Raw genomic sequence first — 19,806 nt, forward strand, 5'->3', positions numbered from 1 at the left:
AGTTTCCCTAGACAACTTTCCTCAATATTTTTTATTTTGATTGAAATGAAGTTGTAGGCAAGGCGTGCCTTCTGGAGCTATGCTATTTATATTGTTATTGAGGTATATCATCATATAAAAGTGTTCAGTTATGTTGAAGCATCACAATTATGAAATATAATTAGGTGGCATTATTGATTACAAAATTTGTGTTCGACTCTGCCATTAAAAAATAGTGTGTTCATAGTTTAGTTCTTTCATAATTCAGCGGTATAAAACAATTGAAATTTCACCATAAAAGCATACCAGAATTTGTGTAGGCTAGTCATGTTGGCAAAAAAAAAAAACACACACACACAAAGCGGAGAAAACCTCATTTGAAGTGCGCTCGTCAGCCATTTGGATGTCATTGTAGCAGCCTCAGAAAACGGCGGGCGGAATGTGGATGTTCCGAGATGATTTCACAGTAGTGAGTAATATAAGGACGTAGTTTTAAGGGACGGGTGCGAAGTTTTGACGCATTTTACTCCGAAATCTCCATTTCGATGCTTCGGAGGTGTCAAATATATCTATTCTTTAGTAGCTGGAGGTGAAACTTTAAATATGGTAGTTTTGAATAAATTGCCATTTCAAGACGCACATCACCCTTTAAAAAGGGCTGAAAACCACCCCTTGATAACACTGTACAGCTCGACCGATTTTTCGTACTTAGCAGGAACCGGAAAATAGTCCAAATAATTGAACGGTCCAAAAAGACAACTTCAAAAAATTTGAAATTTTCTGCCAAAAAGAGGCTCTAAAAATAGCAAAATTTGTCACTCCCCACATTCTGCTTGCAAGCAATATTAGACTGTCTGAGCCATAGTCATGCTTTCGCCACGTGCGCACCACCTCAGGTGATGATACCAGACAGCGTGGTGCGGCCGCAGGTCATGCTACGGACAAATGTACGTGCCATGCACAGCAAGAGCAGCCATTTGCTCTGTGCAGCGGCACTCTCGAAGACTGAGAGATAACCCGTGGGAAACTTTGACAGGAAGTGAACCGCCTGTGAGTGTGGTCACAAGGCTGGAAAATTAAGCAGCGTGTTACCGTCCCACGACTACCGAATTCAAACAAAATGATAACGCAACCTCTGTGACTTGCTAATTGACACTTGCAAGTCGCCGGAATGGCCGCATGTGTACATTGCCCAATTTTTCAACCTACAGAGCCCTATTTGCAAACTGCCAATCCAATGAGGGTGCTGGGCTTTTTGGCGATATCCTGTTTCAATAACCTACCGGTGTCTACTTCATGCATGGTTTTAATCTTTTCTTGAAGCGTTCTGGCGCAGTAATTACCGCAGGAGGGTGAGATTTCTAAATTTCTACACTGGTGCACACCGCATAGGTTGACAATACTGTACAGTACAGTTTATTCTCACTTTACATGCAAGCCCAGCGAACTACAAATCTCGGAGGTCATGCATTTAGTTGCCGCCTCCAAGCCATTGCTAACACGGAGAGAAAGCCCATTCCCCCATTTACTCGGCTTCCTACCTTGCATGCCAATTTTATCCCTCTCCATGTCTCCTCTAAAGAGGGAGCGTAGCCTTGTGGTAGCGTTTCTTGGTTCGCCACGTGCCCAGGCTGCCCAGGCGCAGCGGTACGTAGTTCGAGTTATCACTGCCGCCCATTCACATTCGAATTAGTGGGCTTTGTTTTACATAGGCTCCAATAGACCGTGGACGGACCAAGTCGTGCAGTTCAAATTATCTAGAAATTCGAATTAAGGAGGTTCGAATTAACGAGCTTTCACTGTATATCGAATCGAATATCCGGTCAGGACGAAAAGAATTTAAGGAAAAGGCAAATAAGTTTGTTTTTTTATCGAAATAGCGAATGTGAACAACAAGTTCACATTCGCACACCCCTACTGCTATTACATTTCATTTTTCTGCAGTGTTGTTAACCTTTGGCATTTCTTTCACATTACAGAGGATGATTATAAAGAAGAAGAAGAAGAAGAAATAGAGGATAGCTCAGAGTTTCTTGGTGAGCTGTTCAGAAAGGTGAAGAAGCAGGAGAACACTCAGGCAGAGAAACGCTCATGGGATGGTGTGGAAACCACACGATGTGTGTTCACAGAAGCTGATGCCCTCATTAAAGATGAAGAGGTAATAGCATGATGGGGCTTTTAGCTAACTGCCAAATACTGTTTGAGAAAGTGGGGCAGTGGTAAACACGTTCACTGGAGCAGCGTTTTTCTCTGCATCCTGACCCACTGATCAGCCACAGGTAAATTTTTTTAGGTGCGGCATAACTCATGAAACTAGCTCCTTTTGAGCCGCCAGTATGTGGCAATAGCGACCTTGCATTGGGTTTTTCATGCGCTGTTTGAACTTTTTGAGCTATCTCGGGTCTTCGTCATGTTGTTCAGTATTAATTACCGCACAGTTTCGAGCACAGCACAGAGCGAGAAGAGGTGCTATCTAGCTGTGGCATAGGTTGGTAGTTTGATTTCGATGCCCTTTCACCACACTGGATGCCCACACTGTTGGAATCTGAACAATTGGGACAAAGTAATCAAAACTGCTGAAAGTATTGGCACCGTGTCATGCGCTGCTACATGGACTGGATGAGATAGGGAGAGCCTGCAGTTACAGCCACCATACGACCGAAATGGGCCTCTCCAGTCCTGCTCTGCCGTTGGATCGCGGACACTTGGCCAGCATTCTGCCGTGAAAGAGTGCAATGTAGCGCAAATAGACGCTTTCTGTGAGCTTTCCTTACTTGCATTATACACAAATAAAACTTATTTCGCTTTTGCTATCTGCAAATTACACCTCGTATTATATATAGATCCGCATTTGCAGTTTTGTACGGTATCTTTGGCGCTTCTGTTGAGTTGACCTCTGATCAGCTGAACAGATTTGCAAGGCCCTCTCCAGTTCATTTTAGTGAAAAGTTCAGCCCTATACTTTGGCTGGCCAGCCCATTCATTAGGTTGACTTGCAGGCTCACTTTAGAAGATATTGCTCAGCACCTTGCAGCAAGGAATAGTTATTGTCAGTACCCATATGAGTTAATTTCCTTTAAAATCTATTCCACCATGATTGATTTCCCAAAACACATTTTAATACCATGTTCAAGCATTTTTGTGTTTTATCTAAGGCAGCATGTTTTTTGAGAGCTGCTTGTAAAGGCTTGGCTGGCTTATCTGTTATGCCAGATTTTGGACCTGATAACAGATTGCTTTGTGACTGGCAAGTGGGATGAGGAAGAGGATGCCCAGGCATTGCTAGAGAAAGATGGTGAGTGTGCTTCGCTTTGTGCTTCTTTTTTTGAGGAGCACAAGCTATGCTTGCCTGACTGACTGACGGATGCTCCATGGTGGGCAGAGCTGCAGCAGACCTGTGCTGTTTCGCTGTAGCTAAAATTTTTGTCTTCTAGAATCTAGAAACTGTTTGTTAAGCTGTAGTGGACTTCAAAAAAAAAAAAATGGATGACAGAAACAAAAGCCTTTGAGGGAACCTACGCGACTGTACTCCGTTTCGTAGATACAGGCAACGTTGCCAAAGCTAGCGTGCCTGTTCAGGTTAAGCCCGTGCCCAAAAAGTTGCTCACCATAAAACCACAGTGAACACAAGCATATTTTGTTGTGACAAACCTTTAGTGCAGTGACTGGCACCTTTCCTTTTTTTTTTCCTTTTCGTACTGCGACTCATTGAGATTTCACAAACCAAGAATTATGGGTTTATGGGGGTATAAGGTCCCAAAGCAACTCGGGCTATGAGGGACGCCTTTTGAAGGGCTCTGGAAAATTCGACCATCTGAAGCAAGAATTGCATGACGTGGTGGTATGATATGTGGTTGGCAGGGTAAATCACTCCTACTCAATCCGTGCCCAATGAGTAGTTCACATTCAGTAAACATTACAGCTAGAGAGCCCGAACACTGAGCGCCTAACAGCTTCTACCATGATTTCCAAAGCTACCATGTCATTTTATACTGCTGTTGGTTTTCGTCAAAACACACTCCGGAGTTTCAAAAAGGAACAAATGATATGTGGCGGAGTAATATGGTTTCATGGACGCAACACTTCAGTAGCCTCCGCAGCGTTTCCTGCTATGTGTGAAACGGGGTATACAGCTCGTAAAACACCGCTTGTACACTGTTTCTTGGGGTGTAGCTTCATTTTCGTGCTTTCACTTGTGTGCACTTGCCTCATTGTAGCAATCAAACTGCATAAATGGCTGCCCACAAGTGCACAAAGAGAGAGGTGGTAAAGCACCAACTGACTCCAGAGGGCCTGTATTGGCCGGTGTGCCATCATGCTGTACACGCGCTTGCACGCTGTACGTGCATTGGGGCACCGTCATGTCTGCAGCTCCTGCCGCACTTGCTGCAGTTGGTTCTAGTCTAGTCAAGCTGGACCAAGACATGTTAGAAATCATAATCGATACTCTCATTAGTTGTATGAGGTGACATTCATGATGTATCATGCTGCTGCATCTTGTTCCAATTTTTAGTGCAGCAGCTGATTTTGTATTGCATGGGATTCTACAGAGGCTATAGTGAGACTGGCTCACAACAATGTAGCATCTAGGAAAATGCAGCACTTAGGAATGTAACTGCAACATTCTCCTGTATATTTGAGCATATTTTGATATATTTTATTTTGTTTATGCTTTTTATCTTCTTCATTGTGCATTCATGTATTGCCAGTGATTTCTTCTCACTTCTGTTGCTATAGAAGAACTTTATGGGGATTTTGAAGACCTTGAGGCAAAGAACAAGGAAGATGGACAACGAGAGGCAGAAGATGCTGCTGCTCCAATAGAGCAGAATGGTGAGGCTGGGATGCATTTATTTGGTCATTTTTTCTTTGGCAATATCGAAAACACTGTCATGCGTAGGATTTAGTGCAACTGATAACTTATGCCTCTGCAAAGCCAGGGAACAAAGCAGTCAGCTTGCCTGTGTAAAGCATGACGCAGATTTTGTGCATGCTTATAAGCTTCAATTTTTTCCCTGGAGACACAGGCTTGTGAACTTAGACAGTCCTGTGCTTCCATTTTTTTTTTACTTTAAATGTTAGAGGCGTCGTGAAGAAAATGGTGCATGCACAAGAAACATTAGCAATGCTAGAGCCACAGACACTGCTGATTCATTCGTATGTTTGTATGCCTCTGCTTGGTGTGTATTTCTTGTGCATAACCTTTTTTTTTTTTCTACAAGGGGTGTGCTCCTTGGTCGCATCTGTGAAGTATTTTGGCCATTATCCACTAGTGCCAGATTTGGCCAGTGCGAGTAAACGTGCCTATGTCTCTCCTTTTCATATTGACATTTTTAGTTATACAGTAGAACCCCGGTGTTACGTTTTTAACGGGACCGTGAAAAAAAAAGATTACATCGCTATCTGCCATTTTCTTTTCTTTTTTTTCCCCCGACTTCTGGTTAGGGCAACATGCTTCTCTGGAATTTGCGAGGCCTTCGTGGCTCTCGCGGTCATTTGCATGCACAGAATGTGCTGAGTGGGCGAAGTTTTAACGCAAGTACGCGCTTCTGTGCTGTTCTTGTGGAAGCCGCTTTAATCCTGCACAGTCCTCATCTTTTGAAACCTAGATGTTGCATTGTTAAGCTGTAAGTGACAAAGGAAACTCAAATGACAGAAACTTGTCACAGAGCCAACCCACGCAACTCCATCTTGTACACCACCGCCCACGTGATGCCTGGTGCGGCGTAGTTTTGTTTTTCCGCCTTCGGTTGTTCATGCACGCGCCGCAGCAGTGATGGAACGCAGCAGTGATGCCGTTTGTAAGTTAGCTTGACGTTTGTATGGATGCAACGCGCCAGAAGCCGCCAAACATGGTGGCGGCTAAGCACGAATGGAGTCCTGCTTTGGCCGGTGTTTCGTGGCCGGTGTTTCGTCGCTGTTCGGTGCACGCTAAATGTAGGCTGTCATTCTGGCACGGGGTAAACCACTGCAGTAAAACCCCTTTATAGTAATAGTCACTCGGACCGGCAAAAATCGTTTCTAAATCAGTGTCTTTGCTATATCAGTTGTTGGTGATGGCATGGCTCTGAGGATGTTATGTGGTAATTATCTACTTATTGAACATACAGTATTGGTTTGTAAAAGAAACGCAAGTGCCTTCCATCCTACTCTTATTGTCCCTTTATGTGATAATCATTTGTTTTCAGTTATAACATTTTATGCTACCATGTTTTTGATTTCGTTTAAGTCTTGTAGAAGTACTGCATTTGCACGAATACAGCATGCCTATGAATGGGATGCCGTTTGAAAATTAAAGCTTTGCTTGAACACAATGTCATCCTCCATGGCGTGAGTGTCATCTAAGAGTCAATAGTTCAAAAACCATCCACACAGTTTTGCTGTGCCTCTGCTTCTTGCCATTGCTGCCTTGTGCTCACTTGTGCAGTGAACATTCGCCCATTTCTTTCCTTCCCTACTCCTCGCGGCACTTTTACTGTCTGTTCTTTCTCAGCAATCAGAGCCAGCGCCGCCTTCTTTCTACGTTTATAGCCAGCTTTACTCCTCACAGCTTGCGAGCTTGGTGGTTAAGCCATCTCAGAGCGCTGTTTTATCGTCTTCGGTAGCTGCCACAGTGTCATCATTCTGTGGGATGTGCATTGCCATGGCAAGACACTGTTTAATATAACCGGGTATTTATTAAAAATGTCAACTATTAACAGCAATACAATGTACAGTTGTTTGTGGAAGTGAAATGGGACCACAGTTTAATTTTATTATAGCAGGGTTCTAATGTATTGCGAAATGTCATTCTCGTCATATCGTGCGGGAAAGCTGCCACAGTTTCAACTTAACAGCCGAGTCTTTATTTCATGGGTTTCTATGGGAGATTGGAGACTGGCTCCTGAAAATGTAGTGCCTGAGGAGGGCTCTATGGTATTCAGTGTGGGTGACTTGTGTGGGCCATTTATTTACAGCTAGACCTCATTTTAGGGCTATTGCTATTAAGCAAGTGGCATAACATTCCAGGTTAGTAAGTGTGTACAAGAATATGTACTAATGCAGTTTGATAGAGGGTAACAATTGAAATAGCAATTCATGAAAAGAATGCCATGTCACAGTGAGCAGCTGGTCCATATCTTATAGCATTTCTTCAACTCGTGTGGTGCAGGTGAGGAGTCAAGTGGCAGGAGCAAGAAGCTTAGCTGGGAAGAGCGAGAAGCCCAGTTGCAGGCCAAGCGAGAGGAGCGCAAGCGGAAGTTAAAGGAAGCCTTTGACAGCGAATACGACCACGAGGACGAAAAGACCTATTTTGATGAGCTGAAGCAAGAACTTGGTGAACAAGCTCAGGTGAGGTCCTACAGCCAGTGGGTGTGATCCTTTCTTTCATTCAGTTCTTTGGCTAGGACTCTGTCTCCAAATTTCTGAGGCAGCTATTTTGAAGAGAGCAGTAAGCAGTATTATTAGTACATCCCTCTTTGCAGGAGCCGCTTGCAAGGCCTTTAGTAGTTTTTTGCTTTTTATGGGGGGACACGGGTATCTGGGACCAAAACGTCGTAAAAAAATCGACTTTTCAATATTGTCATAGTTGGATACGTCTCATCATTTTCTATCGTAATTTAAAGTCTCATGGCTGAATACCGCATAGTTTACGAGAAATCGACACCCAAAGATGCAATTTTGACAAGAGACCTTGAGAAAATCGGTTAGAAAATGTCCGTTTTGCATCGCGTGCCGCGTCATAAGTGGCCGGCGCAGCGAGGCGACTTTGGTCTTGTTTGAAAGAGCGACACCTCAGCTTTCTTTCCCGCCAGTTCGAAAGGTCTACTGCGATTGGTCACCGAGAAAATGACAGAAAACAAAATACAAAATGTGGCAGCTGTTGGACGTCACGCAGCGAAATTCAAGCACCTCATTGGCCGGCGCCATTTTATTGAACGCTCCGCGCTCGCCCTGCGCCGCCATTTTGAAAAAGACCACCGTGGCACGAAACAGTATCGGAAGTTCGCAGCGCGGTTTAGTTTGTAAAAAAACGTAAAAAAGGCCGCAGAAAGAAAGTGGAAGATACAAGTTCGTCGGCAGTGATGTCAACCAGCAGCAGCGGAGGTACTTGTGTGTGGTCCGGCGAATGACGCGACCTTGGCAGCCGTTCCGGTGTTCATTCCGAGCGCGGTGCACATCGCGGCTGCAGCGGATGGCTAAGAGCCGGAGGATGGTTTTACTTCACAAGCAGTGATTGGAACAGGGAATAACGAGGCACAGGAGTGCAATTCAGCATTGGCGATAAGCGCTTTACTAGGAAGGCGTTCGCCTTCGAAGTCGTGGGCTCGGGCGTGATTGGCAGCAACGGGTCAGAGTAGACACATTTCTGCCCAGCGCTGATCACGAGAAATTGCGAAGCACGCCGATGATAAAATCGCCAGTTTGGCAGCAATTTCTGCAACCTAGCGCAAGATGTGGACGCTAGCGAACGAGTATGTAGATGCCAACCCGCCATTGCTTGCGGAGCTACTGACGTGGTCGTAGATTTGGTGGCGATCGACAGACTGCTTCACAATAGAGTGTGCACCCTCGACCTCATTTTTGCAGCTTGCCAAGCGGCGGCAACGGCAAAAATGTTATTCAGACTGTTCACTATGGGCCTTCTAAGCTGTTTGTTTAGGAAAATTAAGCACTGTAATGTGCTTACACAGTACAGTCAAGTCCACTTATAACAATGTTCAAGTGCCACGAAAATTCCATTGTTATAACCGGTAATTGTTATAAACTGGTTGCACGAAAAAAAGCATAACTGCAAAGGGGGGTCACGGACGGCAAGTGACATGCGAGCTCCGCTGAGGCATCATTTTGGTGGCACTGAAAGGGGCATTGTAAAAAATACGAGAAGGTTGCTGCGGCTGCCTCTCAGCTTGAAAAATCCCTTAGTGCCCGAAAAAAACAAACAAAAGAAAACATGAAAACTTGAAAGCATTTAAATAGGGCAAAATAGCTTGCACTTCTCACTTCTTTGCTGAAACAAACCCGTAATCGGTGAGTTTCGACTGCTTCGCGGCAATCTTGCTGACATCGTTCTGGAGGGCATCCAAATGTTGGACATGTCCGAGTGAAAGGTTTTTTGCAAAAATGAAGTCCCGCGGGGACTCGATCATTCTTGAGGCCTCCTGATGAGAGACAACTTGTACAGTAAAAGCTCGTTAATTCGAAATCGCTTAATTCGAACCGCCGGTTAATTCGAACTGATGCCCGGGTCCCTGCAAAGCCCTATGTATATCAATGGGCCGGAACGCCCGTTAATTCGAACGTACCGGTACTCACGTCGGTTAATTCGAACTAGGAGCCGGCAGCCGACATTGCTTCTCGTAAATAGAAGTCGCCTCGTAACGAGTACAATGCATTGAAATTTTTTTTTTATATGCACAGCGACGAGAATAAATAAGCCAGCGCGCATTTTTGCACGCACGAGGCGAGCCGCCAATTTCCTTGCTGGAGCCTCCGGCGTTGTTGTTGTTGCGACTGAGGGAAGGATGAAAAGGAAAGTGCACGGGCCTGCCGATTGGCTCAGGCCGAGCCATCACCGCTGCCGCGTGCAGATAGAGGAGAGTTCAAAGATAAGAGGAAAGAAAGAAAAGAAAAGACGCGCGTCGCAACAACCGCGTACGCCGCAGCGGACGCTGGCTGAAAAAACAGATTAAGCGGCCGAAGCCGCGCTCGCTCATCGCTCGCTGCACACCACTCTCCGGCGCATGCCGTAGCAGGTTTTCTCTGACGCGCGGGCGCCGCCGCCGCCGATGCTCCGGAGCAAGCCGTTTCAGGTTTTCGTTGCGCTGCGGCGGCTGCGATCGGTGGAATGCACGAGTAGTCTTTTGCTTGTCGCATTTTGCGTGAGCTTGCTCGTTTGTGTGGTATCTCGCCGCTGACGTCTCATCGACGGTGCCGATCATGGCGAGCCGTGGAAAGTACTCGGCAAAGGATTTAAAGACTAAAGTTGAAATATTGCAGGCGGTTGAACGTGGTCTCTTAACGAAGACAGCGATTGCCGAGAAGTATGGCATCAAAAAAAGCACGTTGTCTACCTACATCAAGAACAAGGACTCTATCATCGATGCTTACCAAAAGGAGATTGAGCCCTCGCGGAAAAGACTACGGACGTCGGCTCACCCCGAGATGGAGACTGCTGTCATTACGTGGATAAAGGATGTTCGCAGCAGGAATATTCCATTAAGTGGACCCATAATTGCTGCGAAGGCAGCGGACTTCGCCAACCAAATGGGCATCAGCGACTTCAATGCATCGGAAGGCTGGTTATCACGTTTTAAGGCCCGCCACGGGCTGACGTTTAAGAACGTCTGCGGAGAGGCAGCCGCAGTCGACAAAGAAACCTGCGAAAATTGGGTCTCAGGTGAATTGAAGGAATATCTTGCCGATTACCCACTCAGCGATGTTTTCAATGCTGATGAAACCGCACTTTATTTTAAGTTGCTCCCAAACAAGACTGTGAGCTATAAAGGTGATACGTGCTCGGGCGGAAAGCGCAGCAAGGAAAGAGTTACCGTGCTAGTGTGCGCGAATGTGACGGGCACGGAACGGTGCCGCTTGCTCGTGATAGGCAAAGCAGCGAAGCCTCGTTGTTTTAAAGGCGTGAAGACTCTCCCTGTTGAGTACACTTCGAACAAGAAGTCGTGGATGACGCGACTAATCTTCACGGACTGGTTGCGCACACTAGACAGAAAGTTCGCGGCACAGAATAGAAATATTCTTCTGTTCGTCGACAACTGTTCGGCGCATTGTGACATCAATGGACTGAAGGCGATACGTCTGGCATTTTTGCCAAAAAACACTACTGCTGTGCTGCAGCCTATGGACCTCGGGATTATTAAAAATCTAAAGACTGTGTACAGGCGCCACCTCCTAGAACGGATTCTTGTATGCATGGAAAGCGGGAAGCCGTATGATGTCAACCTGCTCGGAGCTTGCCACATGCTGGCAACATCGTGGAACGCCGTCAAGGCAGACACTATCGCTAACTGTTTCCGCAAGTGTGGCTTCAGTGAAACCACAGAAGCCTGCTGCACAGCCGACTTTGATGTTCAAGTGGATCAAGATGATGGCTCCATCGTGCTGGACCCTGCCTACGCTGTTTTATCGGAGGGTGTGGACTTCGAGAGCTTTGTCGACGTAGACAACGGCGTGGAGACAACGGGGCCTTTAACTGACGCCGAGATTATTGAGGCTGCGTCCAGTCAGCAGCACGACTCACGCGCGGCGAGCACGCCTGACAGCGACGACGAGTCCGACAAAGAGGACGATCCGTTGCCTCCTCCGAGCGCATGTGAAGCAGCATCGGGACTCGATCTGGCTGCGCGCTATTTCTCCACCGATGAGAATTCGGATGCTGCGCTGGAGATGTTGGGCAAGCTGCAGACAATGCTTCTCGAGTCGCGGCGAAGAAAGCGCAAACAAATGCAGATCACCGATTATTTTTCATGTTGATATGCTTCGATCATTATTCTTTTGTTAATAAACATGTTTTTGAAGCATAAATAGTGTCATATTTCACCATTAAGCCTGACGCTCATGTGGGTACATTTATCATTAGTTCCAGGCGCAATAATTGATTGGATATCTTTATTTCCTTTGGTGTTTGGACTCGCATGATTTTAATACCCGCAATCGCCGACCTCAAAGAGTAGTAGTGCGTATTCCTCGATAACGATCCCAGATATGGCTATTTTGGCTTCGGCCCTAGCAGCCAAATGCAATGGCCATCTTTTTTTTTTTTTTGCCGCCCGCTCGTTAATTCAAACTCCGCTTAATTCGAACAATTTTTCAGTCCCCCACGAGTTCGAATTAACGAGCTTTTACTGTACAGGCTCCGGTTCATCTTCGTCATCGCTGCTGTCATCGTCTTCCGCGCCGGTGACTTCTGCAACGATCGCCTCGTCAGTCAATTCTTCATTTGTGGTGACTGCATCGTCGGCGTGCAAGAATTCTTCAAGCCCTTCCGCGTCGCCGTCATCATCGCGCACCGTAGACCAAAGTTCTGTAATCGCTCCATCGGCAGGAGCTTTGCGACACTCCGCATCACTGATATCCCCGGCGAAGCCCGCTTTTCGAAAGCAATTCATGACGGTGGAGGAGCTGACTTGTGCCCATGCCCCAAAAATGAATTGAACGGACATCAGGAGCGAAATCTTAGTCTGGAGCGGGTCGGCATTCACGCACAGCAATGTCCAGGTTAAGAGCAAGCCTGCTCAACACACGCCGGTGATACAATGCCTTGAAGCACGCAATCACGCCTGCGTCCATGGGCATCAAGCCTGCAGTCGTGTTTGGCGGCAGGAAGAAAATTTTCACATGCTACAGCTTCTGGGCAGTCTGGTGTGTGCAGTACAGTTATCAAGGACCAACGCCATCTTCCTGCCTTCATGCTGCATCCGCTGATCGAACTCGCACAGCCACTCGCGATAAAGTTCACACATCATCCACTCTTTTTTATTATGACGGTAACGAACTGGAATCCTCGCAGCACCACGGAAACAGCGGGGATTCCTAGATTTTCCAATTACGAAGGCCCCCGCCGCGGTGGCTCAGTGGTTAGGGCGCTCGACTAGGTACTGATCCGGAGTTCCCGGGTTCGAACCCGACCGCGGCGGCTGCGTTTTTACGGAGGAAAAACGCTAAGGCGCCCGTGTGTTGTGCGATGTCAGTGCATGTTAAAGATCCCCAGGTGGTCGAAATTATTCCGGAGCCCTCCACTACGGCACCTCTCTCTTCCTTTCTTCTTTCACTCCCTCCTTTACCCTTCCCTTACGGCGCGGTTCAAGTGTCCAACGATATATGAGACAGATACTGCGCCATTTCTTTTCCCCCCAAAGAAAACCAATTATTATTAATTACGAAGGCAGGGCACTTGTCGCTGCCGTCCATATTTGCACAGAGGAAAACGGTCGCCCGCAATTTGCTCTGCTTGCCGCCCTTACGGGGATCGCCTTCGAGTGCATGCGTCTTCGACGGAAGCATTTGGAAGAATAGCCCGGTCTTGTCACCATTGTACAAGTCCCGGTCTGCATATGCTTCGCGGATGTACGGCAGTGTCTCTTCCAACCACTTCCGTCTAGCGTCGACATCGAGCGACCCTGCCTCGCCCACGACTTCCTTGTAGACGATTCCGTGCGTCTCCTTGAAGCGCTGAATCCAGCCACCACCACCTTCTCCGCTAAAATCGGGCCACTAATTGGCAAGTTCATTGCACGTGCGCTAAGGAACCACTGGTACAGTGCCTCCTCCACGTCTTTGTAGGCACCATGCCGAATCCTCTTCCGGCCGTCCTCTATAGCATGGCCAGCACTAGCATGGCATTCGTTTTCAGTCATCTTGAGCGCGTTGTGGATAATGGTTGAAACCTTCGGCTGTGACAGGCCGTACTTGCGTACTAAGTTACACACTTTTTCACCACCTCTGTGCTCCCTCAAAATGTTCCGCTTTGTTTCCAAAGATATTGCCGCTCGCTTTCTCTTCTGCGGCAGTTGATCCGGTAGAGCCTCGCTGGCCGCGCTTCCTGAAGGAGAATCGTCCATTGTTGAACTCTGGGGAGGAATCCGATGGGCTTGCAGGACCAGCAGGACTGAGGCCGGTGATGGCAGATGATAAAAACCACGCTGGCAACGCACGTGCTTTGACACTGTACGCTGCCCTCGGAACATGTGCAGCTCGTGAAGCAGGAGCCAAAGAAAGTGGGAGAGATGGGGCGGCCCACGCTGAAATGCCGTGATGCGTTTTCAACGGGCGGCGCACCCTCAGAATGGACTGCTCCCCGCGCGGATACAAAAGCAACAAAAGGAAGCGCCTCCCTACCCTCTCCACCTCTGCCCAGAAGAAAGTACCCGTCTTTTCTCCTCCTCCGAGTCACACAAGCTTCTCCGGCTCACCCCATGCGCCTTGCCTCGTATGCGTCGTCACGTGATCTTTTCGCAGCCGCTGTGCGGGCGGCTCCGCATATGCGCGTGCGTTTTCGCCGTAAGCGTAGTTTGTCTGGCGTGGTAGCTGCGTTTGCGAGTTTTTTTCTTTGAGAGTTGGCTCCAAATGACTACATTTAGTTGTTATAACCGACAATCTAGTATGATAGCATTGTTATAAGCGGTTTTTTTTACCATAGAACACATTGCAAAGGTGACGGTGCCGCGGCTGTCGATTGCTATATCTGATATATTGTTAAAAGCGGTATTGTTTGAAGTGGGTTTGACTGTATTCTATTTGACATGCTGTGCAGCTCAATCAAAAGGAATTTGAAGACCTCGAGGATGAACGGCGAGTCCAGTTTGAGGGCTACCGTCCAGGCTTGTACCTCCGTGTGGAGCTACTACAAATGCCATGCGAGTTAGTGGAGAACTTCGACCCCTCGTATCCCATGATTCTTGGAGGTCTGCTGGCTGGAGAAGGTCGAATGGGCTACTGCCAGGTATGTCGTTCTGCCTAACAGCTTTCTTCATTCTCATTCCTTCACTCTTATTAGGAAACATAATACACAACATAGAAAAAGTCACAGCACAGGTACATATGATAAAATTAGGCTGGGTGCCTAGCCATGTTGGAAGACATGGAAATGAAAGAGCCCACCTACCGTATTTACACGATTGTAAATACTTTTTTTTTTTTTTAAATCCGAAGTGGTGAGGTCGACTTACAATCCAAACGAAAACATCGCACTACAGTAGCCGACTGGTAATTCGGACTTGTAGGATATTTCGGACCTCGATGAGGCACCGTCAGTTACCCCATAAAAGTGCATACATATTTGCGACGGATATTTCGGACTAAGTCCAAAAATTCGATTTTTCGGACTAGTTTCAGTCGCCTGCGGGTCAATCAGCCATCTTAACGGCTTTTTGCCGGCGCAAAGGACGCCATCTTGGATTTAGGTTGATTTACACTGCAATTGGATTGGCTTGATATACTTTTGGTACCTCATTCTTGCCAGTAGAGGGGCCTGCGATCTCTGACACTTCGATGTGGCAGTCGGATTGTCATCACCGTCAACTTGCTTTTGTCGCCGATGTTGTCGCGGGCAGTTATCGCTTGTCTCATACATTGAAAATTGGTTGTTAGGGGGAAGGAAATTGCGCAGTAGCTGTCACATCTCGGCGGACACCTGAACCGCGCGTTAAGGGAAGGGATAAAGGAGGGACTGAGAGAAGAAAGAAATGCCAGAGTGGAGGGCTCTGGGAAAATTTCGACCACCTGGTGATCGTTAACGTGCACTGACATCGCACAGCACACGGGCGCCTTAGCGTTTCGCTTCTATCTAAACCCAGCGGCCGCGGTCCGGTTCGAACCTGGGAATTCCGGATCAGTAGCCGAGCGCCCTAACCACTCGGCCACCGCGACGGGTCACATACGTTCGCCATTCGCCGTTTCGTCACTTTGGTTTCTCTGACCGCGTCGAACGGGTGGCGCTCAGTCTTCATGCAGTTACATCCGTTCGCCGTTTTGCGATTGCGTCAGGCGGTCGCACCGCTTTGAACTAAAGCTGCCTTGTCTTTGCATGTGGTTGATGAGTGGTGTGGTGCACACTCGGATTGTGGACAATCCCCGCGGGTGCCGCCGGGTTTGTCAAAGAAGCGTGGGAAGTATTCAGCTAAACGCCCTGACCTTGCTGTCTAGCGTGTACAGTGAAAGCACAACTTTAACTCAGATGCAGGTGCAAATCGTCGCCAGCTAGAGAAATTTTCCGCAAGGTAAAATCAGTGACTTTTTTAAGGGGAGACACTGCTCTTTAGACTAACTTCGACAATTTTTATTGTACATTGGTGAAATTAACATATCTGATGTATTTTTGTGTTGTTGTCACAAATATGCAATTTCTTTTTAAATATCTTTTGTAGATTTTGAGATATTCATTAATTTATGACTAATTATGTTGCCCAAGTTTTTGTTAAGTTCCTCATTAAATATTTATTAAAATTTGATGTCTATGTGTTCTACAAAAGCCAGAGTGTGCAAACATACCATAATTATAATTTTTGGTTTGCTGAAATAGAAGTTACGGAACTGTGAGGTACACCCCTTAAAAATGGCTAATTTTTTAAAAATAGTCTCGCCATTTTAATTAAATTTGGAAAGAGAAACATTACATTGTTTTCATTTTATTGCACAGAGTAATTCACAAGCTTTAAAATGCAGCAAGAATTGTCCAGATCTGACCACCACATCTGGAGATATTTTTGGCAACAGTATGTGTAGTGGTTAAAAAATCAGTTTTGAGAAAACAAGGAAAGAAGTTTGAAAACAAGTCCAGAGCTTATTTTCTGTAAATTCAGACTTGTAGTCCAATGTATCTTATGCTAGAAGCCTCCAGCCACATAATCGCCCTCAATCTATTTCCCCCGTTTTCTTTTCATTGCCTGCCGGAAGTTTTCAGCATCTGCATGCTTCCTGTCAGATGCTACGAGCCGACGCTGGTCCTTCTCGGCGCATCTTTGGAGCATCACACTGCTTTTGTTGACATGCAGTTCCCTGAGGATGGCCTCACTATTTGGCACGCTATTTGCCAGCGTTCAACCTTGCGACAGCTTCTGCCACCGCACTCTCAACAGTATAGAGAGGCATGCCTGTGTTTTGGTACGAGTGTAGGCACTCGTTTGAATTCTGTGTTTTGCCTCTCTGGCATCGTTCAAGCAATTTCTCGTCAGAGAGGCGCATGTATATAGGCAGCAGTGCCTCTGCAACATAGTCTGGCAGGCTGTATCGGTGCTTAGGTGGAGGTTCCTTCTTTGCCACGGCCTTGTTGTAAGTGCACCAGCTTTCTTCACCTTTTGGGCACAGCGAATGATTTGGCCTTGCGTCCGTGGAGGTTATGTGATGATAGGTTGCGAGGACAGCATTTTTCATTGCATCAATGTTGCCCTGGTTTGCTTTTAAGGGGGGACATGGGTCTTAGACCTTCTTTTTTTATTTACAGACCAAATTTCATGAAACTGTACAGACTTATTCAGTTTTTTCCGTTGATTTCAAATATGCAATTCGTTTATCTCTAGGCCAATTAGTTCCTGAGATATTAATATATATCATACCATTGTCTGCTCAAACAATAGAAAAAAAATGGGCCATCAGAAATTTAATTTTAGTACTTGGGCAGATACTACAATGTGTGAGGAATGCAACGGCAGTTTTCAAATTAAGCTAATGATATAGATTTAGCAGCCTAATGAACTTGGTGCTCGAAACATGGTCATTGGAGTGAAAAAAACAAGAAAATAAAAAAATTGGAAGGTAAATATTAAAAATATGTTCCCAGCGTTGCATGCCTTATGCTTCCAGCTGCACAATACAAAAAGAATTGTAGCTCTAGCTGCTCTAAGTGCCGAGATACACCTTGAGCAAACTTCCAACTTGACACAAAACACAGTTTTGTGAAAATGGCAAAAAACAAGCAGAACAATATTTAATGAGGAAAATCTAAAATATTTACATATTTACATTCAAAAAGGGCTAATAAGCACCAGGTGCATAATCTGATTGGCTTTTGCCACCATCATGGCGCTTTCTTAGGGCCCGTTGCATGTTCGCGTTCTCAGCACGCTTGCGTGCTGATGCCTTCCTTCTGCACAGGTCCTTCTCCAGCATGCGCTTTTTACTTTCGTTGCTTGGATTCAAGCCCAGCTGGCTGAGGATCGCTCTTGATGCTGTCACATTTCCAGCATTGAATTTGAGAACGGCTTCAGCTACAGCAGCCTCCACCGCGAACAGTGAGGCATGGGAGTGCTTTGGAGCAAGTGCCCATACCATAGAATGTACGCTTTCATTGTTCTGCGTTTTGCCACGCAGGCATCGCTCCAGCAGCTTGTCCGAGAGGCGCTGATATGTGGGAAGCAGGGCCTCACAAACATGGGGGGGCAGGTTCCTGGGATGCTTTGGTGCTGGCTCACCCCTGGCCTTTTCCGCATTTTGCTTGCACCAGGAGCTCGGCCCCGTTGGGCAAAATGTATGGTTGCTTTTTGCATCATTGGATGTGATGTGATGAAATGTGGCCATCACCGCCCTCTGCATAGAATCTACATCTTTGTGGGTCTTCAGAGTCCACCCATAATAGGAGCTCATTTTGTTTATCAGATCTCCCGTTATGTTGCCCCTTCCACTGAGGCTTTTGGAGCCACAGCCTTTGTTCTTCGCTACTGCATTCTGCAAAGCAGTACCCATGCGTTTCTCCACATGATTGACGCAGTCCTCTTTGTTTATGGGTATATAACCATACACCTTCTCTTCTTCCAACGCAAGGTAGGTCCTACTGTCACCGTCGCAAAATACAGTAGTGTACCGCAGGTTGTGGCGCTCGAGGGACCACTTGAACAGGATCAGGGCAGCCTCCACTTCCATCTCTCCTGCCTTTTTCGTCGTGTTCTTTTGGCACACATGGCTGGCTGTTCACGATTCATATGAGGAGCCATCCTCATTTGGGCCTGACTCGCATCCGGCGCAGAAATTGCTCAGCACGACATAGTCAAGCACCAAGCCACTGAACAGTTCAATTACTGCCCCGACGCCAATGTGGGAAGTGTGCCCGCGCGTCATCCACGACCCGTCGTATGAAACGGCGATGTTGCCAGGATTACTCACATTCAGTTCTGCGTAAAGTTCGCGAACGGACTGCGCGCACTTACAGGTCAGTTTTCGTGCCGCGCGACTAGCAGCAGGCATCAGCTTGCCTTTCAGATGCGACTGCCACGTTTTTGTGTGCAGACCCCGACGGCTGATATTCATCGCCGAAAAAATATCATTTAATGCCATTTGGCGATTGCCAGTGGCCAGCATCGCACGCGTGGCGAGGACGTTCACGGTGAAAGGATTCACTTTTTGCGTACCTTCGACGCGCGGCGAACTCCATGTCGACGACGTGTCGCCGCAATCTTCGCACACAATGTGCAGCTTGACCGCAAGGCCATATTCACGTTCGTCTCTCAATATTTTCAAAACTCCAGAGCAGAATCTGCGCTTCGCGAACTCGAGCAGAGCATTCACTGAATCCAAACACACAATCGTGACCGAAGTTCCATTGTGCAGTTGAACCGCGGCGTCGTCGCTGTCAGCAAGAAGCTCCTTCTTCCGATTTGTTGTTGCCGTTGCTGAAAGGTTCTCTACCAAGTCCGCTGCTTTTTTTTCGCGTTCTTCTGCTTCAGAAGGCTGTAAAAATATCGTGTCGTGGCGTACGCGGCCGCTGTTGGTACTGCTTTCGGGTGTCCGGTCCGTTAGGCCTAGAGCGGCAGTGCCGGCGGCCGGCCCCGTCGCTGGGCGCGTGGAGCTCTTCTCCTTGGGCACACTGTGGTGAGGCGGTGCGCGGTTTGAAGTTATCGCTCAACGAACGCTTCACCTTCTTCCCAAACTGGTGCCTGGCACGAAATGTTACCGACCTGCGATTCATTGCGTACTGCACCGGAGTCAACGCACAACAAAATGGCACTTGGTCTGCCGCAGCAACAACGGCCGGCGCATCTTGCAGACGACGGAGACAAATTCAGCCAATCCGCTAGCGCACACGTGTCACGTGCCCTGAGTAACGAATGAGGTTGCGTGTAGGACCTTTATTTTGGCGCTTTTTTTTTTTCTGCAACCAATGGGCGGACGGAGACATCGGTGGCGGGAAATTGAAGAGGAAAGGTCGCTCTCTCAAATGAGACCAAGATGGCTCCGATAGCATGCATAGAATAGGAGCTGCGCGCCGCGCAAGAAGTGCCATTTTGATGTCAATTTCGGATCAGATTCAGTCGAAATCGACGGTATAAATTGGTACTGCGCGAAAACTACTGATCCTAGATGCATGAAACTTCGCAGACTGGTGAAGAATAGGCAACAGAT

General features: G+C 47.1%; 1 protein-coding gene across 1 annotated transcript in view; it reads left to right on the forward strand.

Moving 5' to 3' along the window:
* LOC144114916 (ribosome biogenesis protein BMS1 homolog) overlaps window positions 1-19,806 on the forward strand; it is an 81,083-nt gene that overhangs the window by 27,793 nt on the left and 33,484 nt on the right. Inside the window, 5 exon segments of the mRNA XM_077648940.1 lie at window positions 1,959-2,137; window positions 3,193-3,274; window positions 4,717-4,812; window positions 7,130-7,308; window positions 14,228-14,416. Coding sequence (XP_077505066.1) covers window positions 1,959-2,137; window positions 3,193-3,274; window positions 4,717-4,812; window positions 7,130-7,308; window positions 14,228-14,416 — 725 coding nt within the window.

This window comes from Amblyomma americanum, chromosome 1, assembly GCF_052857255.1.
Source record: "Amblyomma americanum isolate KBUSLIRL-KWMA chromosome 1, ASM5285725v1, whole genome shotgun sequence".
Lineage (NCBI taxonomy): Eukaryota > Metazoa > Arthropoda > Arachnida > Ixodida > Ixodidae > Amblyomma > Amblyomma americanum.